Here is a 24,754-nt window from a genome sequence, read left to right as displayed (position 1 = left end):
GGGCGGGTTCTTCGTGAAGGCCAGCTAATGGTAGCTCGCGGAAGTAGTGACGCGTGCGTCTAGTCTTCCAGTAATGGACGGCGGGAGGTGCGTTAAACGCATGCGTCCTGTGGCATCCTAGAAAAGAGGCTGCTGGCGGGCCGCGTCGGAGACATGGAGCAAGGTTACGGAGGTTTGTGACTTCTGTTTGGCTCTGGAAAGGGCGGGAAGGGGTTGTACGGGTGGCACAGCCACCTCCAGGGAGAAGGCTGCAGACCGAGGCCTTCAACCTAAGCGCGGTTGCTGCAGGCCGGCCCTGCGGAGAGACGGCCGTGGAGCGCGCGCGCGCCGCTTATTGGGCCTTGGTACCGTCGTTCCCGGGGCGCCGCCTGCGGATTGGCCGGCAGAGCCTGAGGAGGCGGGTGGACACTGCAGCAGGCTTCAGGGGGCTGTTTGGGCCTTCTGAGCCGTTTTTGCCTTGCAGCCGTGGCTGAGCCAGTCTCGGCCTCGGTGATTTCGGCGTTCGCAATCTTGTCTTCCTCTTCCGAAGACGCCACAAGATGGCGGCGCCGGTGGGCGGGGCTACGGCATCGGATCATGGAGTCTGGCCCCGGTCTTTGGTGCTGGGGCTTGGGTAGGAGGCCGAGTGTAGGACCTGCCTCTCTCTAGGCTGCCGGGTATTTGTGGTTCGGCGAGGCTTCTGCCGGGTTCTGATGGCCCTTGTTGCCTGTCCCAGAAGCCGTCTGGGCTGCGCGGGGTCGGGGTCCAGCTCGGGGATTAGCCTCATTGGACGCCATCTGTGTACCCGGCGCGTGGTGGCCAAGTGAGGCAGAGATTCAGCGTAGAAGACATTGAGAGACAAATGCAGAGTATTTCCATGCGCAAAACTGGAAACCTATTGTGCCTTGGGCCTGGTGACAGATCGGCTGTTCTCTTTTAGGCAGTCATTAGTGGTGGCCCGGAGGAGCCAAAGGGTTTCGTCGGAGGGGCCGTGCCCTTTCTCAACTTGGCTTCAGTGCCTAAAGTAGGACAGAGCTTTTTGATCTGAGCTACCTGCTGGGAGCCTCTAGAAGCAGAGCCTCCTGGGAGGCCTTTGCTCTGCTGGGAGCCAAGTTTATTCAGAGAGGACAGTTGGAACATGCCGGATGGGGCTTCTCCGGGTGTAGAGAAGCTAGTGATCTGATGATCCTGGATGCAGTAGATAGGGAAGACTCAAGATAGCTGGGTAGCAGGATCCTAACAGCAGGAATTGCAGAAACAGATCGTTTGTAGTGTACTTTTGGATCCTAGAGGAGGCTCATCCTGGCTCTCCTGGCCTTTAGGAGTCTGGATCTTGCCATTCTTACCTCCCATCAAATCTTTCTGCAGGTACTGTATCCTTTTTTATCCCCATAGTTTGGGGAGGTTCTCCCTATCCTTTCAGACAAAGTGAAGATACTGCAGCCTCTGATTTTTTTTTTTTTTCTGTCTTGGGGGTGGGGGGGCGGTTTTGAGATTAAGCAAACAGTGTATGCCACGTAGACCAGAGCGTTACAGGGGGCTGTGATGTTGGTCACTTGCTGTTAAAATGTACATTCTGCTTTTCTGCTATGGATGTGGAAGGATACATAGTGTGATGGGGAGGGAAGGGGAGGGCATAGCATAGCCTAGCCTATAGAAGTGAGCAGAGGGCAAACCCTGGATCAAGTTCCCTAACCTCCAGCCTTATCTCCCTTATCCTTGAATGACATTGTGGACAAACAGTATTGTTGTCACTGTTGTGTATTGGCACTTAGCTAGTGGTGGGAATTTTCCTGGTAAGGGAGACTAGAATATATTCTTTCAGGCTTAGCTCCTGTAGCTCAGGGGCTAGTGCGCCAGCCACATACACCCAGGCTGGTGTGTTTGAACCTGGTCTGGGCCTGCCAAACAGCAATGAAAACTATAACAAAAAAATAGCCAGGTGTTGTGGTGGGCGCCTGTAGTCCCAGCTGCTTGGGAGGCTGAGGCAGGAGAATCGCTTGAGCCCAAGACTTTGAGGTTGCTGTGAGTTGTGATGCCATGGCACTCTACCAAGGGTGACATAGTGAGACTCTGTCTCAAAAACAAAAGAAAGAACATATTCTTGCTTAATCAAGGTGAAATCATTTGACAGGCAGGGGTGGCCACCTGTGCCCAGCTTTGCGCTGGGATCCAGGAACACAGAAATGAAGAGAACATAGTCTTATCCTCCTGTGTGGAGAGGCCAGACAGATGCTGTCTTTGTTGGGGGGAATTTTTTTTTTTTTTTGAGACAGTCTCAAGCTGTCACCCTGGATAGTGTCATGACATCATAGCTTACAGCAATCTTCAACTCTTCAGCTCAAGGGATCCTCTTGCCTCAGTTTTTCTATTCTTTATTTTTATTTTTTTTGAAACAGAGTCTCATTGTGTTGTCCTCAATAGAGTGCAGTGGCGTTACAGCTCACAGCAACCTCAAACTCTTGGGCTTAAGAGATTCTGTTTTGTTGTTTTTTTTTGTTTTTTTGTTTTTTTTTTATTGTTGTAGTTGTTGTTGTTTAGCGGGCCCGGGCCAGGTTTAAACTCACCAGCCCAGGTGTATGTGGCCAGCACCCTAACCACTGAGCTATAGGTGCGAAGGCTCAGTGGGAAGGATCTTTGTTGTTGGGGATTCATTGAGGGTACAATAATCCAGGTTACACTGATTGCATTTGTTAGGTAAAGTCCCTCTTGCAATCGTATCTTGTCCCCAGAAGGTATGGCACACACCAAGGCCCCACCCCTCTCCCTTCAGTGGGAAGGATCTTGAAGGGTGAAAGTGCAGGCATATGTCTTAGGGCCAGGATAACTGTGGGACACGAAGGCCCAAGGAAGTACTAGAAGAAATGAGGCCTAAAGAGCTACAATTTATGTCACCAAAGTCCCAGTTTTGTTTCCAGTTAAGGGGTACTTGTGTCATGGAGGGACTGTGTCATAATGCTGAGTGGCTTGTCCTATGTCATCCTCAGTTGTAGACTGAGGCTTGGAGGAGTGAGGTCCTCAACCAAGATGTGTCTGCAGGGCAGAGCTGATTTCCAGGCCTACTCCCCTTCTCTCTTTTTTTCTGCTTTGGCCTCAATCAGGTGAGTGTGGTGATGCTGTGAACGAGCTGGGGTGGCCTTTTTAGGGGGATGGTATTATGATTATTCTGTCTTGTTGTAAAGCTAGCACTAAACTCCTGCAAGAAATCTCTTTAGGTTCCTTGGAGCACCTCAGAAGTGCGCCCATTCTCTGGTATCACAAATAGGATCTTAACTCACAAGGTCATCTTTTTTCAGGCTATGGGGCGTGGAGTGCAGGAACTGCCAACACCCAGGGTAAGTGAGTCCTGCCTTGTGGGCAAGACGTGGGCTTCTATACCAAAGGCTGAACCTGATGCTTTTTGGGGGGAGGGAGGAGGATAGAGTCTCACTATGTCACCCATGGTAGAATACCGTGGCAAGGTATTCTACCAAGCAACCTCAAACTCGTGGGCTTAAGTGATTCTCTTACCTCAGCCTCCCAAGTAGCTGGGACTACAGGTGCCCGCCATAACACCTATTTTGTGTTGCCATTGTCGTTGTTTAGCTGGCCTGGGCCGGGTTTGTACCCGCCAGCCTGGATGTATGTGGTTAGCACCATAACCACTGTGCTATGGGTGCCGAGCCAGCTGAACCTGATGCTTTTTGAAGTAAAGTAGAAGTAGTAGGCCAGGGGTCAGCAAACCTTTTCTGTGAAGGGTCAGGTAATCAATATGTTAGTGGCTCTGTGGGCTGCATAGTCTCTAGTACAAAAACAGCCAAGATATGTTATAAAAAGAAAAAAAAAAAAAAGATTGGGCCGGGTGTAGTGGCTCATGCCTGTAATCCTAGCACTCCTGAGAGGCTGAGGCCGGTGGATTGCCTGAGCTCATGGGTTCAAGACCAGCCTGAGCAAGTGCGAGACCCATCTCTAAAAATAGCCAGGCCTTGTGGTGGGCGCCTGAAGTCCCAGCTACTCGGGAGGCTCAAACAAGAGAATCGCTTGAGCCCAGGAGTTTGAGGTTACTATGAGCTGTGATGGCACAGCACTCTACCATGGGCTAAAAAGTAAAACTCTGTCTCAAATAACCAAAAAAAAAAGAAAAAAAAAAAATTTTTTTTTTTTTTTTTTTTTTTGCAGTTTTTGACTGATCCGGGTTTGAACCCACCACTGCCAGTATATGGGGCCAGTGCCCTACTCCTTTGAGAAACAGGCGCCGCCCTCATCAAACATTTTTATTTCGTTTAACTAATGGACTACTTTTTAGTGCAGCTTTAGTTTTATAGAATTTACCTTATAGTAGTAAGATTTCTGTATACCTTCCCTACCTCCACCTCCACAGTTTTGTCCTATTATTAAGGTCTTGCATTGGTCTGATATATTTGTTACAATTAATAAGCCAATGTGGATAGATATTAACCATAGTCATAGTTCACATTAAAATTTACTTTGTATTGTATAGTTCTGAATTTTGATAAAAATATAAATGATGTGTGGCACGTCAGAATTTGTCTATCATTGAATATTCTTTTGAATTCTCCCCTCCCCATTTAAAAAAATGTAAAATCCATTAGCTCAGGTGCTGTACAGAAGCAGGCCATGGGCTAGATTTGGCTCAGGGGTCTTTTTGCTAAACCTTGCTCTAGAGTTTGGATGATGATGTTCTTGTTTGCAGGACCAGAATGTCTTCTCTGGTGGGAAGGTTTTCTGCTTGTGCAAGCCTTTGTTCCAGAGCATGAGGGCCTCCTTTGTTTTTTGAACCTAAAATCTGTCTCTAGTAATAAGGGAGCTAAGGCTGCTTTTTTACCCATCACTAGCTGTTCCAGGAGGAGGTCTCTAGGTCTCATGGTACATAATGTCCCCTTGCTGCTTGGTTGAAGACATGACTTTCTGTTAGTACCTTCCTATGTAGTTGGCAGTGGCTGAGCTCTGGTGGGAACTGGCCCTTTATAAGGGTTCTGCTTGGAGCTCTGGCCTGCCTAGCCTCTTAGCTGATGGCCCACACTGAATTAGCTTCCTGGAGAGTATGCAGTGTCCTTTCCCTTGCTCTGACAGGGAGAAGTAGGGCTTGCCTGGGAGAGTGGCCTTGATTTTGCTTAGCTCAGTGTTCTGTAGGAAATGAGCACCAAACTCCCCTGGGGTTGTGGATTGTGGAGTGAGGTGACAGCTGTCCTTGGGGGCAGAGGGGCGTATGCTTTTGTTCTGCAAACAGAGCTCTTCTGTGTTTCTGTTTTACCTAAGGTGCATATGGAACCAGTGTGGCTGGCTGGCAAGGTAAGTTTTGGGAGTCTGCAGGTAGGCTGCTAGATTTTGGTCAGCCCTCAAGTGGGTTAGGATATAAGCACCCCTTAACCTCCACCCTGGCTGTACTCACAGCTCTCATAAAGGCTGGGCGAGTCCGGCTGTCATGGAGATTTGGCATGGATTAATTAGCTGTTTGCTGAGAGCCCAGCTGGCCAGGACTGCTGTTATGAGAATAGAGTATGGTGGAGAGCTGAGGCCCCAGTGACCTTAGGGGAGCTTTTTGGAGAGGATTGTGACTTTGTTATGGAAGCAGCAGCCCATACTGCCATTCCTAGGCCCTCAGCCACCTGGCTTTATATGGTGAACAAGTCCTAAGGTCTGGCACAGAAAACCCACTGCTCAGTGCTGAGGCCGCCCTTCCCTCTAACCTCTTATTGCTGCCTCTTGGTAGGTCATGAGCACAACATAAAGTGATGCCAGCAGCACTTGGTCCCACAATACTTAACTTTTCTCTGTGGATGGTTGGTGATTATCCCCACCCCCTGCTGCCAGAACTGTCCATATAGACAGGTCTTATGGCTGCTGAGGTCTGACTTAGTTCCTCCTCCCTGTGACAGGTTATGAAAACTACAATTATTATGGCGCCCAGAACACCAGTGTTACCTCAGGAGCAACCTACAGCTATGGCCCAGCCTCGTGGGAGGCCACCAAGGCCAGCGATGGTGGCTTGGCAGCGGGAGCCCCTGCTATGCACATGGCCTCTTATGGCCCAGAGCCATGCACGGACAATTCTGACTCCCTCATTGCCAAGATCAACCAGCGCTTGGACATGATGTCCAAGGAAGGAGGCAGGGGCGGGAGCAGCAGCAGTGGGGAGGGCATGCAGGACCGGGAGAGGTGATTATGGACCTAAGCCCTTCCCCTGGGACCGTTTATGTCCACCTTTTTGCACATGGGAATGTGCACCTGCTCATCAGGGCGGGCTCTTCTGTTTTTTTCCTGTGTGGGGCTTGGATGAGTAGGGCCCATTGGGAGCCCCATGAAGTAGGAAGAACTTCATTGCTTGTTTCCTAAGCAGTGAAGTCTGGGATGTGGCTATCAGCTAAGCTACCTCAGATTCGTCATCTGTTAATAGCAGTCTACTCTGTGGTCAAGGACTCCATCCCTGTCCCTCATTCAACAGTGTTCAAAAGAGGGGGTTGGTCTGTTTTGCTCTCCAAGCATTTGAATGAGGTATAGAATAGTTTAGTTTTCTGTTCTGAGTCTAGTGGGGTAAGCTTGGTGGGGGTCCCAGGTTGTACCCAGGGAATATAGAGGTCAGTGGCCTGCACAGGACCCCTGACCTCTCCTGATAGGCTGTGCTTCCTTTGCAGCTCCTTCCGCTTCCAGCCATTTGAGTCCTATGACTCCAGGCCTTGCCTGCCTGAGCACAATCCTTACCGCCCAGGCTACAGCTATGATTATGACTTTGACCTGGGGTCCGACCGCAACGGCAGCTTTGGTGGGCAGTACCATGACTGCCGGGACCCAGCCCGAGAACGGGGCTCCCTTGACAGTTTCATGCGAGGCCGGGGCCAGGGCCGCTTCCAAGACCGGAGTAACCCCAGCACCTTCATGCGCAGTGACCCCTTCATGCCACCCTCAGCCTCTGAGCCTATGTCCACTCCTTGGAATGAGCTGAACTATGTGGGCGGACGGGGCCTGGGCGGCCCTTCCCCAAGTAGGCCACCTCCATCCCTCTTCTCCCAATCCATGGCTTCCGACTACAATATAATGGGCATGCAGGGGGCAGGCAGTTATGACAGCCCGATGCCTTATGGATGTGGCCAGTCACAGACACGGCTACGGGATCGGGATCGAGATCGGGTAAGCCCTCAGGAAGTTCTGTTGGTGTGCTTTTGCTTTTCTTTTTAACAGCTTTAATGAGGTAAAATTTCTATGCCACAGATTCACTCATCTATAAGTGTCTGATTGCTCAATTCACAGAATTGTGCAACTGTTACCTTAGTTTATACTTCTATCAGTTCATAAAGAAATCTGTCCATTAGTAATCCCCTGTTCCCTTTTTCCAACCCTGACAACCACCAGTCTGCTTTCTATCTTTGTGGATTTGCCTGTTGTGGACATTTCATACAAAAGGTATCACACAACATGTGGCATTTTGTGTCTGGCTGCTTTCACTTAGCATGATGTTTCCTTTGAATTCCAAATATGTTGTCTCTCTTCAATTTTTGAAAAGACCTTTTCTGCCTATGTTTTCTGATCTTACAACCTCTCTGTTCTTCATTTCTTTGGGGTATCCAGGTAAGTAGTACATGAAATGTGCTTATGTCTGTAGCCTAGGAGGAGAGGGTTTGACCGCTTCGGACCAGACAGCATGGGCAGGAAACGGAAGCAATTTCAGATTTACGAGGAGCCGGACGCCAAACTGGCCCGGGCTGACAGTGAAGGAGATTTTTCTGAAAATGGTATGCCCTGGGGCCCCACTGGGCCAGATGGATATAAGAGAAGTCAGGTGCGGGCAGCACCTGTGGCTCAGTGAGTGGGGTGCCGACCCCATATACCGAGGGTGGTGGGTTCAAACTTGGCCCCGGCCAAACTGCAACAAAAAATAGCCGGCGCCTGTGGTCCCAGCTACTGGGGAGGCTGAGGCAAGAGAATCGCCTAAGCCCAGGAGCTGGAGGTTGCTGTGAGCTGTGATGGTACAGCACTCTACCAAGGGCAATAAAGTGAGACTCTGTCTCTACAAAAAAAAAAAAAAGTCAGTTGCCTGAGTGTTCTCCTTGCCCTGTTCATAACATGGGTACTTGACACTCTTGTATTTTATCCCTGCTCCCTTACCCCCACTATAGCCAGGACAGACTGGCATTCTGGACAGTGAGCTTGGGAGGGCAAAAAACAGTTGAGTTGGCCCACCCTTGAGGGTCTGACTTTTCCTATCCTTTGTGTCTGGCAGATGATGGAGCTGGTGACTTCCGGTCAGGTGATGAAGAATTCAGGGGTGTAAGTTTGCCCTTTACCAGTCACATCCTCTACTCTTTGTCTCTAGTGTGAGCTTTCTTCTATCCTCAATCACTCTTTCTCACAAAGAGACAGTAAGAGCTGCCCTAGTAGAGGCCAGGAGTTTGAGATCTTTGAGCAGATACAGTTTTTTTAGAGAATGGGTCTTGCTCTGTTGACCAGGCTGGAGTGTAGAGGCATTATCATAGCTAATTGCAGCTTTAAATTTCTAGGCTCAGGTGACCCCTCTGCTTCAGCCTTGTGAGTAGTTGGGACTATTGGCACCATATAACCATGTCAGCCAATTTTTTTTTTTTTTTTTTTTTTTTGAGACAGTCTCACTTTGTCACCCTCAGTAGAGTGCCATGGGATCTTACCTCACAGCACCTCAAACTCTTGGGCTCAAGCCATCCTTTTGCCTCAGCTTCCCAAGTAACTAGGACTACAGGCACCTGCCATAATGCACAGCTATTTTCTTTTTCTTTTCTTTTTTTTTCTTTCTTTTTTTTTTTTTTTTTTAGGGACAGGGTCCTGCTCTTGCTCAGGCTGATCTTGAACTCATGAGCTTAGGTAATCCACCCACCTTAGCCTCCCAAACACTGGGATTACAGGTGTGAGCCTCCTCGTCTGGCATGCTGGCTAAGTTTTAAATTTTTTTTATAGATGCAAGGTCTTGTTATCTTGCCCAGCTGGTCTCAAACTCCTGGCCTCAAGCAATCCTTCTGTCTCAGCCTCTCAAAGTGCTGGGGTTATTGGCATAAGCCACCATGCCTAGCCCTCTGAGTGACTTTAGTACCTGGACTTGTAGCTAGGTTTCTAAAGTTTTGCATTTGCAACAATTGTCCCTTCCTGTAAAAGCTCCCTGCTCAAGCACCCTGCTGCTCTCCCCAGTCACTCCTATGTTAGTGTGTTGGGCCTCACTGCCAGGCTAGCAAGCACAAGGACTGTGTGGGCTAAAGCTCTCTAGTCTAAACACACTGGAGGCACATTTGTGTGCCTCCCGGAGGCACCATCATTATCTGCTCTGTGCTGTGTGCTAATGACCCGTCTACATTCTTCAGTCCTCACAAGAGGCACGGAATAGTGTCTAAGACTAGTTCTTAGCCAGGACCACCCCCAAGCACCTGGGGAGGAGGAAGATGACTTGCCACCCCATGCAGATGCCCAAGTAGGGGGGAGCCTGGTGAACACAATGTGGGAATGCTTCCTCTAGGTGACAGTCTGGGAGTGAGCAGAGTACAGTAGATTTTCAGCTTTTCTTAGCATCTTACTTAATTTCTTCTTGGGCTTAGATCTTTAGTGTGGGAATCTCTGCAAATCTGCTGATTCCTTCCTAATCCTAACATTCAGGCTCACTGTCTAAGGAATCAGTTCTTTTCAGATACTGAGATTAATTATTTTTATCTCTACCTAGTTTGTTAAAACATTGGGTAAATATAACCAAACGCTCAAGAAACTGAGTAAAGCCCATTTTCAATAAAGAATGCTGAAGAGGCTGGGTGAGGTGGTTCACGCCTGTAATCCTAGCACTCTGGAAATCTGAGGTAGGTGGATTGCCTAAACTGGGCAAGAGCGAGACCCCATCTCTAAAAATAGCTGGGTGTTGTAGCAGGTGCCTATAGTTCCAGATACTCAAGAGGCTGAGGCAAGAGAATCACTTGAGCCCAAGAGTTTGAGGTTGCAGTGAACTATGACATCACAGCACCCTACTGAGGGTGACAAAGTAAGACTCTCTCTCAAAAAAAAAATGGTGGACAGAATGTTTAGGTTTGTTTAGGGCCTCTGTTACAGAGCAGGTAGTTCTGTGGCTCTAGAAAGAACTGAATGATGGTGACTTTAAAAAAGGCCAGTGCCTGTGGCTCAGTGGCTAGGGCACCAGCCACATACACAGAGCTGGCAGGTTCAAACCCAGCCCAGGCCTGCCAAACAACAATGACAACTACAACCAAAAAATAGCCGGGCATTGTGGCGGGCATCTATAGTCCCAGGTACTTGGGAGGCTGAGGCAAGAGAATCGCTTAAGCCCAAGAGTTTGAGGTTGCTGTGAGTTGTGACGCCACAGCACTTTGCCGAGTGTGACATAGTGAGACTCTGTCTCAAAAATAAATAAAAATAAAGAAGGCCAGGCACAGTGGCTCACACTGTGGGAGCCCAAGGTGGGTGGACCAGCCTGACCAAGGGTGAGACCCCATCTTTACTAAAAATAGAAACAATTAGCCTGGCATAGTGGCAGGTGCCTGTAGTCCTAGCTACTTGGGAGGATGAGGCAGGAGGATCTCTTGAACCCAAGAGTTTGAGGTTGTTGTAAGCTATGATGATGCCACAGCATTCTACCCAGGACAACAGAATGAGACTCTGTTTCAAAAAAACGTTGTCATCACAGAATTGCTGAACACAGCCATTAATAGTAACAACACACAGCCTTATCCCAAGGCTCCTAGGCTTTTCCTGACACATCGTGGCTTATTTCTTGGTGGCACAGTGTTCTACGTCTAAAATGACCCTACAGAGTGGGCACTGGCAGGGAGCTGGGCTGGTTGTGGAGAATTCTGAAAATCTCATCTCATTGCCCAACTTTGCATGTGCCCTTTTTCAGGAGGACGAATTCTGCGACTCCGGGAGGCAGAGAGGTAGGCATCACCCAGTGTCCTTTGCAGCTTTCCTGTGTCTGGCTGTCTGCCCTGTACTCACTGCCCACTCTAAGCTGGGGGCTTCAATGGGTAGGCCAGCTGTTCAAGGCAGAGGAGAGGCTATGGCTACTGGGTGGGCCTTGACCACAGTACTCACACAAGGCTTTGCTTCTAAGTGTCTTGGGGAAGCATTTCCCAGAAAATGGGTCCTTTTGCCTCACTGATGCAGGCTGGAGAGAGAGAGAGAGAAAGGAATGCTACAACAGCTCTCCATGGTAGGGAAGGGAGAGTCTCAGAAACAGAGAAGAGGCCCGTCCAGTCCATCTCCTGTGTGCCCCCTTTGGCCAGTGCAGGTCTCTGTACTGTTGTCTCCTGGGATTCATCCTATCCAGTTCTCTCAGTTGCCAGTTGGGGGCTGTGGTCTTGGCCTTCATGGTGGGGAAACCAGCAGCTGCAGAGCTGAGTATGTAGGACAGAGAGTAGAAACCTGCTGGGGTGGGGAGTACAATGGTGGGTGGTGGGGGTGGGGGCTGTCAAGTGCACCCAGGCCCACCAGATCCTCTAGAGGCAGTAATAGATCAGCAGGCCTTATTGTTACCAGCATGGGAGACCTAAGAGTCCAAAGGAAATAGCAAGAGCAGACCAAAGTAAAACCCTTTGGAGGCCCATGGAAAAGCAGCCTGAGGTGAAGTTGTTTGAAGTTTCCTAGAAGCCACTTGTTTCTTTCCCCGTTCCCATGGGTTTGTCCATAGCTGATTACCTCAAGGATCATAAGGTGGTTCCTTCATGGCTCTGCTTCCATAAGTTCTGAAGGCCCTTGGCTCAGATGCTCCTTCTCTTGTGTTTTCAGGCTTAGCTGACCCTCTGCGGTCTCCCCACCCCAGATCCTGAAGCATTTCTGCCCGTAGCATGGGACCACACCGAGCATTTAGCAGCTCGTGCGGCGGGGCAAATGCTAAAGCAAAGGTGACATGTTTGTTGCGCACAGGTCCTGCTACATACCCGGGATGACTTTGCTATTAAACAGCAGTCATAGTTTCAGGCAGTGACCTCTTGCCAAAAACCCCACCCGCCCTTTTGAGAGGCTTCTGAGCAGCGCACACCGGTCGCCATCTTCGTGGGACAGTCTCGGGACTGGCACCAGGGGTAGGGGTTACAGTTCAGATGCTTATCCAACCTTTTTTCGGCATCCAGCCCCGGCCCTGAGCCTCAGGGACCCAGCCTGGCCTCATGCTGGGACACTGCCCACATGGCTATCTGAGGAGCTCCTGCACTGGCCCCAGGGGATGGACGGGAGGACCACTAGGTCTCTTCCCAATTTTGTTTCTAGGATTGTTTCCCATACCGCTCTGGGAAAGGCCTAGATTAATGGGTTTTTTGAGTGAAAGATAGAGGTTGGGCCAGCAAGGACCATCAGACCTGCTGAGGCCCGAGTTGAGACAAAGCTGACAGGAAACTTGTCATGGTCCACCTAGAGGTGGGACAGAGGGCTGTAGAGCGGCTCGCTTCATTTCCTGAGGCCTTCCAGCTGCTGCCTCTTTACCTGGGGAGAACTGGCTTCTCTCCTTAAGGTGACATTGGGAGAAGCCCCCATCACAGGGTGCTAAATTGGATAAGCAGGATGGGAAAGACACAGAGCAGGGCCCACAGTGCACATGGGAATGGCAGGCTGTGTCCCTGGCCCATCCTGGCCTTCCCAGGCCGTTGGGGGAGTGAGGCAATGCCAATGGGTTCTCACCCAAGACCCGTGCCCATCAGGAGCCTCTGATGGTACGTCAGGGCGTCCTGACCCTGCTGTGTGGTGGAGGGAGCAGCCAAGCCGCAGCCCCAACAAGGCCCTGGAGCTCAGCTCCTCTGCAGGTCCCTCAGAGCATCTCGAAGGAACTTGTCTGTTATAGGAGAGAAGGATGAGGAAGATGAAGAAGTAAAGAAGAGAAGAGAAAAGCAGCGAAGGAGAGACAGGATGCGAGACCGAGCCGCCGATAGGTGAGGTGTGGGCCCAGAGCCCCCCTGGAAGTAGCTGGGCCTGGCACTGTTGAGGCTCTGTCCTTGATCCCCAAGGCAGAGAGCCTGATGTGATCTGACTCCAGGCACAGATTGGGAAATGAGTCAAGAGTGGGGAAAAGCCCAGCCTTACTGGTTGATCTATGTGACTTAGATATACCCAGCAGGGGGCACTCTTATCCCTCCAGGAGGCTTGAGGGGTGTCCTGTCCCTGGCTTGATGTCTGGCATCCCAGACACATAACCTTCACTCAGCAGAGCTGCTAACCTTCCCTTTGGGTACCTTGTTCAAATTCAGACCAGCCTTCAAGTTTGACACAGCTGGTATGTACTCAGAGAGATGGTCCTACCGTCAGGATTTATTTCTAAATGGAAAAAGAATGTAAAAACCTCAAGTCCAGAGAGTGTCAGTGTAACTGCGCTGCATGCCACGCACTTTCCTCTGCAGTAATCATGTGGCTTCTGACTAGAGATGGAAATCCCTGGTGACCATGTGAGGGCCTGGGGAATCCTAGACACAATGGTCCAAATGGGACAGTGATTCTCTTGTGCAAAGAAATGCCAAGTGGTCGAAATTCTCACTTTTAAACAGATAAATGATGGGTAAATTAGGCCTATTTTCATGCCATGTGGAAACTCAGTTGACAGGCCTTAGATTATTTTTACCAAAACAAACCATGAAAAAAAGCAGTTCCTCAAGTCTTTTTTTTTTTTTTTTTTTTTTTTGCAGTTTTTTGGCCAGGGCTGGGTTTGAACCTTCCACCTCCCACCTCTGGCATATGGGGCCAGCTCCCTACTCCTTTGACAGGCACTGCCCAGTTCCTCAAGTCTTGTTGCTGGGGGGCTTTTTTGTTTGTTTTTTTTGAGACAGAGTCTCACTGCACCATCGTAGTATACTGTGACATCATAGCTCACAGCAACCTCAAACTCCTGTGAACTCCAATTCGACTCAAGTGATTCTCTTGCCTCGGCCTCCCAAGTAGCTGGAACTATAGGCACCTAGCTATTTTTTGGTTGCAGCCGTCGTTGTTTGGCGGGCCCAGGCTGGATTTGAACATGCCAGCTCAGGTGTATGTGGCTGGCACCTTAGCCACTTGAGCCACAGGCGCCGAGCCTCCCAGCTATTTTTAGAGATGGGCTCTCACTTTTGCTCAGAATGGTCTCGTACTCATAAGCTAAGCTCAGGCAATCCACCCACCTCAGCCTCCCAGAATGCTAGGATTACAGGCATGAGCCACTGCCTGGCCCTGAAGTTGACTTTTTTAAGGAAACACTTAGGTGCTTCACTAGTGACCAAGTGTCTAAAAGTGATTTAGAGAAGTGGTTATAAGGGAGGTCTGGATGTAGCAGGGAAGTATGGAAACCCCCCTCTCCATCTATTCAATAGTTTCCTGACATACTTGTGCATGGGCCTGGAAGATTGGTTTGTTTTTTTTTTTTCACTTTTGTCAGGAATTTTGTGTGTCTGGAAAAGAGTCTCATGGTGCTTGTCAGTTCAGAAACTAGGCCATGGGGAGCTGGCAGAACTGTGGTTTAACAGAGATGGAACCCTGAGAACCCACACCCTTACCCTGCCTAGGAGAGCTAGAACTTCCAGGGCAGAGCCAGGGAAAGCTCCCCACTGTGGGAGCCTAGGGTCACTCCCCCCTCAATATATAGCATGGTTAAAATTTGGTGAGGGTGTGAAAGCACACAACAAAGGAGCCTGACTTTGTATCCATAGAATTTGACATGATGGGCTCAGTGCCTGTAGCCCAAGCAGCTAAGTCACCAGCCACATACACCAGAACTGGTGGGTTCAAATCCAGCCTGGGCCTGCCAAACAATGACAACTACAACTAAAAAATAGCTGGGCGTTGTGCCGGGCGCCTGTGGTCCCAGCTACTTGGGAGGCAGAGGCAGGAGAATCGCTTAAGCCCAGGAGTTAGAGGTTGCTGTGAGCTGTGATGCCATGACACTTTACCCAGGGCAATAGCTTGAGGCTCTGTCTCAAAAAAAAAAAAAAAAAAAAATTGACATAATGGGTCTTTATGTTGAGTTATATGAGAGAACTGATTTTGGAATATATGAGTACTCAATTGTATGACCTTTTCAGGAATTTTTCCTTACTTAGCATGGGGTTGTCTTGTTTCATGTCACTGGCTACAGAGAGAAACCTATCTGAGAAGCTATGGAGTTAGATATTCCCAGAGCAGTCAGCCAGAGCATAGGGAGTCCACAGTTTTTTTTTTTGTTGTTGCAGTTTGGCCAGGGCTGGGTTTGAACCCGCCACCCTAGGTATATGGGGCTGGCGCCCTACTCACTGAGCCACAGGCGCCACCCGGGAGTCCACAGTTCTGAACTGTCATTTTCCTGAAATACTTGAAAGGCTATATTCCCATTCTTCAGCTGGGGAATCCTGGGTAACTTCTACTCTGGCCTGAAGGACCTGAAGGATTCCAAGGTCTTGGTTCAGAAATTGCTTTTCCATTTGCACTTTAGCTCTGCCCAGATGACCCAGTCTTCCCCACCTCACTGCTCTCCTTGTTTCCCTTCCCCAGGATTCAGTTTGCCTGTTCTGTGTGTAAGTTTCGTAGCTTTGAAGATGAAGAGATTCAGAAGCATCTGCAGAGCAAATTTCACAAAGAGACGCTGCGGTTTATAAGTACCAAGCTACCTGATAAGACGGTGGAGTTCCTCCAGGTAAAAGACCCTTGGCCTCCATCTCAACATTCCCTGACGAACCTGTGGGAAACAAATTCCTCACAGAAAAGGGAAAGAAAGGAAATGAGAGGTCTAAACTCAGTTAAGGTTTCTTGTCCCAGAAAAACAGTTATATATAGATCCCTGAGTCAGAGAGGGACAGTCAAGAGCCGCAGCTGTTATAGTTCCCACTAGTTCTGCCCACCAAGTTTACCTGACAGCCGTGTGCCCACCCTCCGGGCAACCAAGAAGTACCCACTCTGCCTGCCTCTTAGTTCATTTCCTTCCATCTCTCAACCCCTCCAGGAATATATCATCAATAGGAACAAGAAAATTGAGAAGCGGCGTCAAGAACTAATGGAGAAGGAAAGCACAAAACCAAAACCAGATCCTTTCAAAGGTGAGTTGTGATCCTGGGCTCCCTGCTGTCCTGAATGGTAGTGAGGCAAGTGATGTGACCTGTAAGACCTGGTGCAAAGCCAGCCTAGGGCAGTTGAGAAAGTGAAGTCAAGACTTCTTTCCACTGCTAAAGGGAAAAAGCACTTAGCAATAGAAAGAAGCCCGCCCTTGTGGCCACCTATAGATCGCAGCTCTGGGCAGTTTTTTGGAGTGATATGCAACACTATGATGTCTCTTCTTCCTTGGTTCAAAAAGAAGGGATCAAAAGGGTGAGGTAAGTTGAATGGTAAAATTCCCAGATGTAGAGGCAGGCTATGCGTGTATCAGAGTCTGTCCCAGCTGAATCCTTAGTGTTGCAGGGAAAAAAACATGGGTGTTGTTGAGGGGTAGGAGGAAAACATCATTTGCTTGCAGTCCCAAATCTCATAAGACCTGGGTGGGTTTCATCACAGGGATTGGCCAGGAGCATTTCTTCAAGAGGATTGAGGCGGCTCACTGCCTGGCCTGTGACATGCTGATTCCAGCACAACACCAGCTTCTCCAGCGGCATCTGCATTCTGTTGACCACAATCACAACCGCAGGGTGAGTCCCCTCCCAACTTGCTGGTGGGGGTCCGGGGGAGCATTCCCAGACTGCCAACAGGGTTGGTGTCAGCCTCCTTTGTCTTTCCAGAAGTGCTAACGTTGCAGGGTGAGGGCGGGTCTTACTGTTATTTTATCAAGTCTGTCACTTACCATGTAAAATTCATCTCCATTTCTATTAAAATGTAAGAAAATGTGTTCCTTAGGCTTAAGTATAGTTGCTGAAATTCTGGTTCAAGAATGTTCCCTGTTTACCTATAAATCACACACATGTAAGTAAATCCCCCCAGTTGCTAAAAATCTGTGAATTTCTGTAAGCCGAGGCTTAGGGTCCCTAAGCTGTGTATCCTGTGAGGGCCTGGGTTAAAGACCTGATTGGGTCCTTACTAGCAGATGGGACCATGAAACTAAATGTTTAGCCCAGAAGTCAGCAATTTTTTTTGGCAAAGAGTTAGATAGTAAATACAGTAGACCCTCCATAGTTGACACTCTTCCCTACATTGACCACCTCCAAGTTGACCTAATTTTCTTTTTTTGTTTGTTTTTGTTTTGTTTTGTTTTGTTTTTGGCTGGGGCTGGGTTTGAACCCACCACCTCTGGCATATGGGGCCAGCGCCCTACTCCCTTGAGCCACAAGGCACTGCCTGACCTAATTTTCAAAACCAGACATGTACCATATTTATGTATCAGTGCAGTAGGCCTAGTTCCTTATGGTGACCAGTTTGTTACTTTCTCTTAGGTGATCAACTTACAGAGGTACTACTGTATTTTTGACTGTGCAGTCCATAAGATTTCTATGTGGACAAAACCATGCCACTGATGCTCAAAAGCAGCCATGGATAGTATGGAATAAGTGTGACTGCTTTTGGTTTGCAGGCTGTACCTTGCTGACTCCTGGTTTAGCATCTCTATCCTTAGTTGACCCACAGTATTAAATAGAAAAATCAAGAGCTGCCCACCCATCTGACACTACTACTACAGATCAGCTGTAAGGGATTATTGTGTGAATGAGTCAGGCTCTGCGGCAAATGGTTGATATATTCAACTTTTGCTATTGAACTTTTTTACCGTGAAACGAGTGTAACCCAAAAACCTGAAAAGAAAGAGTTCACCCTGTTCCCCTACTTAATCTACATGAATTCTAATTGTAAATGTTCTCATTTCATCCTTGTTTCACCAGATAGTACATGGATACCCATGGCATGTCTGTGCTTTAAGATTACCAAACTCTTCCATGTTGTTTCAGTCTTAGTTGCAGAGTCTATCTAGTGCCTTCTCTCTCTCATTTTTAAAAGTTGCACATTTGGTTCCCTTTGCAGTTGGCTGCTGAACAGTTCAAGAAAACAAGTCTTCATGTGGCTAAGAGTGTTTTGAACAATAGACACATAGTGAAGATGCTGGAAAAATACCTCAAGGTTTGTGCTTGAGAGACCAATGGACAGGGAAAGCTTTTGAAATTGAGGGTGAATTCTTTGAGCATGTACTTGTACCCAGAAGACAGTAATTTACGTTTCTGGGTCTTTCGACCAGTTGACGAATGATGAAATATCAAGTTTGAGAATATGACAGCTAGGGATTTCATGACTCACTGCTTGCCAGGGGGCAGCACCTGTGGCTCAAAGGGGTAGGGCACTAGCCCCATATGCCAGAGGTGGTGGGTTCAAACGCAGCCCCAGCCAAAAACTGCAAAAAAAAATATGCTTCCTGGGACTGTAAGGATCTGGTGCTGTTAGATTAAAGATTAACTAGTGTGATTAACTAGTGAGAGTTCTGATGGCTCTCACCAGGAGAAACCCTAATTTTCTAGCTATGAAATACTCAGCAAATGATGGTGAAATGCCTTTATAGAGTCCACCAGGCTGGGCATGGTGGCTCACGCCTGTAATCCTGACACGCTGGGAGACCCAGACGGGTGGATTGCCTGAGCTCTCAGGTTCGAGACCAGCCTCAGCTAGAGTGAGACCCCCATCTCTAAAAAACATAGCTGGGTGTTGTGGCATGCATCTGTAGTCCCAGCTACTTGGGAGGCTGAGGCAAGAGAATCACTTGAGCCTAACAGCTTGAGGTTGCCGTGAGCTATGGTGTAACAGCACTCTACCGAGGGCAACAAAGTGAGACTCTGTCTCAAAAAAAAGCAGCCCATGCACTTTGGAAGGCCGAGGCAGAAGGGTCACTTGAGCACAGGAATTATAGGCTGCAATGTATAGTCTAGCCTGGGTGACAGAGTGAGACCTTGTCTCGAAACAACAGAAGGCTCAGTGTCCATGGCACAGTGGTTACGGTGCCAGCCAAATACACCAAGGCTGGCAGGTTCAAACTCAGCCTGGGCCAGCTAAACAACAATAACAACTTCCACAAAAAATAGCCAGGTGCTGTGGCAGGCACCTGTAGTCCCGGCTACTTGGGAGGCTGAGGCAAGGGAATTGCTTAAGCCCAAGAGTTTCAGGTTGCTGTGAGCTGTGAAGCCACGGCACCGTACCAAGTGCAAAATAGTAAAACTGTCTCAAGGGGAAAAAAAATAATTCTTGCTGGTCGTGGTGGCTCACAGTTTATAATCCTAGCACTCTGGGAGGCTGAGGAGGGTAGATCGCTTGAGCTCACCAGTTCAGGATCAGCCTGAGCAACAGTGAGACCCCATCTTGACTCAGTAAAGAGGATCGCTTGAGCCCTATTTGGAGGTTGCTGTGAGCTATGACGCCACAGTACTCTACACAGGGTGACAGTGTGAGACTGTCTGGAAAAAAAAAAAAAAAACAATCCAGGTGCTTTGGCTCGTGCCTGTAGTCCCAGCTACTCCAGAGGCTGAGACAAGAGGACTGCTACTGCTACTACTTAATACTGAAGCCCAAGAGTTCAAGGTTGCAGTGAGCTATGATTGATACCACTGCACTACAGCCTGGGCAACAAAGCAAGACCGTTTCTTTTCTTTCTTCTTCTTCTTTTTATTAAGAGACAGAGCCTCAAGCTGGATAGAGTGCTGTGACATCAGAGCTCACAGCAACCTCCAATTCTTGGGCTTAAGCGATTCTCTCACCTCTGCCTCCCAAGTAGCTGGGACTACAGGTGCCCGCCACAATACCCAGCTATTTTTTGTGGTTGCAGCCGTCGTTGTTTGGCGGGCCCGGGCTGAATTCGAACCCATCAGTTCAGGTGTATGTAGCTGGCGCCTTAGCAGCTTAAGCCACAGGTGCCGAGCCAGCAAGACTATTTCAAAAAAGAAAAAAAAAAAAAGGGTATAAAATGTTTCTGCAGCTTCATTGTAAAATCTTTTTTACTCCGCAGTCTCTGAGAACCTTTTTTTTTAAATAGAGTCTCAAGCTGTTGCCCTGGTAGAGTTCAGTGGCGTCACAGCTCACAGCAACCTCAAACTCTTGGACTTGGACCTCAATTCTCTTGCCTTAGCCTCCCAAGTAGCTGGGACTACAGGCGCCCACCACAAAACCCAGCTATTTTTTTGTTGTTGCTGTTGTCATTGATGTTTTAGCTGGCCCGGCTGGGTTTGACCCAGCCACCTTTGGTGTATGTAGCTGGTGCCCTACCCACTGATCTATGGGCACCGCCATCTGAGAACCTTTAGGATGAACTCATGTGGTCTAGTTTAAATGTTTCTCTCATGGACTATGCTGGTTCCAAAAACATTAAGTTCCAGTAACCCTGGATGTCCGTTGAGCTCTTGTTAGACTGTACTGACCTGTGTTTCCTCTTTGGCTAGGGTGAGGACCCTTTCACCAATGAAACTGTTGATCCAGAAATGGAAGGAGATGACAACTTAGGAGGTGAAGATAAGGAAGAGACACCTGAGGAGGTGGCTGCCGAAGTCTTAGCTGAGGTGATTACAGCAGCAGTGAAGGCTGTAGATGGGGAAGGAGTGCCCGCCCCAGGGATTAGTGAAGTGCCAGTCAAAGTGGAAGGCCCCATGAACACAGCGGAGGCCAGCAGTAATGTCCAGGCTGAACAACCTCTAGAAGAGGTGCCCTGTGGACCAGCATCTGGGAAGGGGACCGTTGAAGCTGGAAGTGAGGCTGAGACACTGGCAGCTGAGGCAGAAAATGCAGGGACTGCAGCTGCTCCTGCCCCACCTGCCATGGAAGCCAAAGTGGAAGAAACTGATGTGGAGTCCAAAGATGATATTCCCATAGAATGATCCTCATTTCCCTGTTTCAAGGGACGTATTATATACTGCATTGCTCTTTCTTCCTTGGTTTGTAAGCAGTACTAGGGTGTGTATTATTGGAATATGCTCTAAACTAATTGAAGAGACCTAGCCATTTCCTTCTGAACAGTGTACCTCATGGTTTGTTTTATACAAGCTTTTAAACTCAGCCTGGGTTTAAAAGCTGCAGAAGTTGTGCATTCCTCCCAAGCAGCTGTTATGTATCTATTTACCATGCAGTTGCAATAATAAAAAAGATTGGGTGATCACCCCTTGATGATACTTTCCTTGTTAAATACATCCACTGGCTGAATTATCTCCTTTTGCCTTTTTTTTTTTGTTATTATTGGGAACAGCTCAACAATAGGAATATATTTTACATTCTAAAGGATTTTTTTTCTTTTTTTGTTTCAAGCATTTGCTTTGGCTTCAGTTTTACCCTCTGCTTATGTAGCACACACTATATTTTGTGATTCTCACAAGATGTGAGGATCTTGTGGCAGCGTCTCATTAACATGTGGTGTTGGTTATGTCATATCTGTGAACTCTGTCAAAGGTCTGATGAGTCTGACCGACCTGCACCATTGGAAGCTCACCACTTGACCCTCAAGAATGAGGATTCTTTGAATAAAACATTGTTTTCCAATCTTCAATCCTTGGTGAATCACTTATATTTTACCTCATTTGTGTTCCATCTCTGTATTACTTCTGGTTTTCTTTTTCTTTGAGTCAATCCTCACTTAAGTGTATTTAAAAAGGAAACTTACATCACTACTGTAGATGGAAAACCAATATAAATTGCCATAGATAGATGCTATCTGTAAAATAATATAATGGTATAGACATATTTCATTTTAGATAAATAACTATTCCTTTGGAGGTTTCTGAATCTGAGAAAGGGAGGATAGCATGTGTTAAAGGGTGGCATGCAAAAGTTAATACTTTCATATCATCAGAAGAATTGGAAGATCCTTCCCTTTTCAAATGATCCTGCTGTGTCTGTTTCCCTGGAAATCTCTGAACTGTATACATCTCGCATTTTGGGAAATCTTGGCCAGTGGGAAATGAGAGAAAAAGAGGCAATAAAATATTTGATGAGCATCTATTCTATATCAGGTGCTAATTCATGATAAAAATTCTAAGATACGGGCACTACTCTCAAGGAGCCTTATTGGAATTGTGAAATTTATGAAGATGTCGATATTAGAATAATAAACTGCTTAATATGAATGGTGCCTCTGAGTCATTTCTTCTCATTATTCTTTAATGCTGTGGAGGTGTAGCTTAATTGCAGGCTATACGTGCCCTTTGAAACCTATACTTTTTCTTTTTTTCTTTTTTCTTTGAGACGGAGTCTCAAGCAGTCATCCTGGATAGAGTGCTATAGTGTCACAGCTCACAGCAACCTCAAACTCTTGGGCTCAAGTGATTCTCTGGCCTCAGTCTCCCAAGTTAGCTGGGACTACAGGTGCCTGGCACAACACCCAGCTATTTATTGCAGATATCATTGTCTAGCTGGGGCCAGGCTCAAACCCAGCAGCCTCTGTACATGGCCGGCACCCTACCCACTGAGGTACAGGCACTGCCCCTTGAAACTTACGCTCTTAAGGCAAAGATGTTGGCATTAAACATAAATGTGAAAGAACAAGACTTGGCTGGGCTCGGTAGCTCATGCCTGTAATCCTAGCACTTTGGGAAACAGAGGTGGGTAGATTGCCTGAGATCATGGGTTTGAGACCAGCCTGAGCCAGAGCGAGACCTCTCTAAAGATAGCCTGGCATTGTGGCGGGCACCTGTAATCTGAGAGGCTGAGGTAAAAGAATAGCTTGAGCCTAGGAATTTGAGGTTTCTGTGAACTATGATGCCACTGTACTCTAATGAGGGTGACAATGTCTCAAAAAAAGAGGAACTGCTTTTTTTCATGGCTAGGTTTTTTGGTAAAAAATAATCTTAGGACTGTCATGAAATCAAGGGTTCAGTGAGCCTCTTTTGCACTCTACCTCATGTGAAAACATGAATCACTTTCTATACTTGGGGTTAATCCTTCCCTAAGATAGAGATTGCACAAATGGGATGCCCTTACATTTCCTGAAGTGATAAGAATAAATTACAAGCTTCCTCATTTAAGGCCAGGGGAGTTCATGTTGGTCAGTTTTAGTATGATCGTCAAAGATGTACAATCACCAGCTCAGCACCTGTAGCTCAGTGGCTAAGGCACCAGCCACAAACACCGGAGCTGGAGGGTTCGAACCCAGCCCGGGCCTGCCAAACACCAATGACAACTACAACCAAAAAATAGCTGGGCATTGTGGCGAGCGCCTGTAGTCCCAGCTACTTGGGAGGCTGAGGCAAGAGAATGACTTAAGCCCAAGAATTGGAGGTTGCTGTGAGCTGTGAAGCCCTGGCACTCTACCAAGGGTGACATACTAAGACTCTGTCTCAAAAAAAAAAAAAAAAAAAATGTGGGAATCACCAAGATAATATGCAGGTCCATGAGACCATTGGCTGTGAACTCCCCATATAACACTTAATGTATTATTTAAAAACAGGCTTGAAAGGCCAGGCGAGGTGGCTCATGCCTGTAATACTAGCACTCTGGGAGGCTGAGGCAGGCAGATTGCCTTGAGTTTAAGAGTTGGAGACCAGCCTGAGCCAGAGTGAGACCTCACCTCTAAAAATAGCCGGGCGTTGTAGCGGGTGGCTGTAGTGTCAGCTACTTGGGAGGCTGAGGCAAGAGAATCACTTGAGCCCAAGAGTCTGAGGTTGCTGTGAGCTATAATGCCATGGCACTCTACCGGGGTCAACAAAGTGATACTCAAAACAAAAGTTTGAAGGCCGGGTGCAATGGCTCACACCTATAACCCTATACTCTGGGAGGCCAAGGTGAGAGGATTGCCCGACCTCAGGAGTGCTAGACCAGCCTGAGCAAAAGCAAGACCCCGTCTATACTAAAAATGGGAATACAAGGCAGGTGTGGTGGGTACCTGTAGTCTGAGCCACTGGACAGCTAAGGCAAGAGGATTGCTTGAGTCCATAAGTTTGAAGTTGGCTGTGAGCTATGACACCATAGCACTCTACCCAGGGTGGCAGGTGTGAGCTACTGCAACCAGCTAACTTTGCACTGATTTAACACTGAAACAGGCTTTTTAATAATCAATAAATTTATTGAGGCCCTTAATTTTACGCAAGGACACTGAGGCCTTGAGGTTAGTTGGTTATCTGCAATCAGACTTAATAGTCTATCTACACTAGAGATTGCACAAATGGGATGCCCTTACATTTCCTGAAGTGATAAGAATAAATTACAAGCTTCCTCATTTAAGGCCAGGGGAGTTCATGTTGGTCAGTTTTAGTATGATCGTCAAAGATGTACAATCACCAGCTCAGCACCTGTAGCTCAGTGTAAAAACACTTTCTTGGGCGGCACCTGTGGCTCAAGGAGTAGGGCGCCGGTCCCATATGCCAGAGGTGGCGGGTTCAAACCCTGCCCCGGCCAAAAAAAAAAAAAAAAAAAACACTTTCTTGCATGTACATTTTGTATAGAAATTAAATGAGAATTGGTTTTGTGATAGGAAAGATATCTCCATTCTCATGGGGTTGTTTATGAGAATCAAGTGAGATAACAGACTTAAAACAGTTGGCACTGTACAAATAAAGATGGCATATTATAACGGAAAAAAAAGTTGGCACTGGGCATCATGGCTCACACCCATAATTCTAGCACTTGGAGGCTGAGGTGGGTAGATCGCTTGAGCTCAGGAGTTCAAGACCAGTCTGAGCAACAGCAAGACCCCTGTCTCTACTAAAAATAGAAAAATAAGCTGTTGGTCATGGCAGGCACCTATAGTCCCAACTACTTGAGAGGCTGAGACAAGAAGTTGGCTTGAGCACAAGAGTTTGAGGTGCTGTGAGCTATGAAACCATAGCACGCTACCCAGGACAAAGGGAGTGAGACTGTCTCAAAAATAAATAAATAAATAAAAGTTGGCACTATGTGAAAAAGTGACTCGCTTTTTATTTAGCGAAAATGCACATAACAAAAAAAGAACAATTAACCTTTCTTC

General features: G+C 47.7%; 1 protein-coding gene across 2 annotated transcripts; it reads left to right on the top strand.

Moving 5' to 3' along the window:
* The first annotated feature begins 84 nt into the window (after nt 1-84).
* On the top strand, nt 85-21,919 carry AKAP8 (A-kinase anchoring protein 8). 2 transcript variants are annotated; one of them, XM_053584403.1, is made up of 14 exons: nt 85-172; nt 3,276-3,314; nt 5,239-5,271; nt 5,859-6,138; nt 6,615-7,107; nt 7,580-7,709; nt 8,198-8,244; nt 10,838-10,871; nt 12,770-12,857; nt 15,415-15,556; nt 15,863-15,956; nt 16,408-16,538; nt 17,857-17,952; nt 20,250-21,919. In XM_053584403.1, exons 1-14 carry the CDS (start codon nt 154-156, stop codon nt 20,679-20,681), a joined length of 2,058 nt encoding a protein of 685 aa, XP_053440378.1. In that variant the 5' UTR covers nt 85-153; the 3' UTR covers nt 20,682-21,919. The 2 variants fall into 2 exon arrangements, with proteins under 2 accessions (XP_053440378.1, XP_053440379.1); XM_053584404.1 differs by having other exon boundaries at nt 150-1,347.
* Nucleotides 21,920-24,754: the final 2,835 nt, after the last annotated feature.

Source organism: Nycticebus coucang, chromosome 3, assembly GCF_027406575.1.
Source record: "Nycticebus coucang isolate mNycCou1 chromosome 3, mNycCou1.pri, whole genome shotgun sequence".
Classification (NCBI taxonomy): Eukaryota; Metazoa; Chordata; class Mammalia; order Primates; family Lorisidae; genus Nycticebus; species Nycticebus coucang.
Note: the sequence above shows the minus strand (reverse complement) of the source record. Positions and strands in the feature narration are given on the sequence as shown.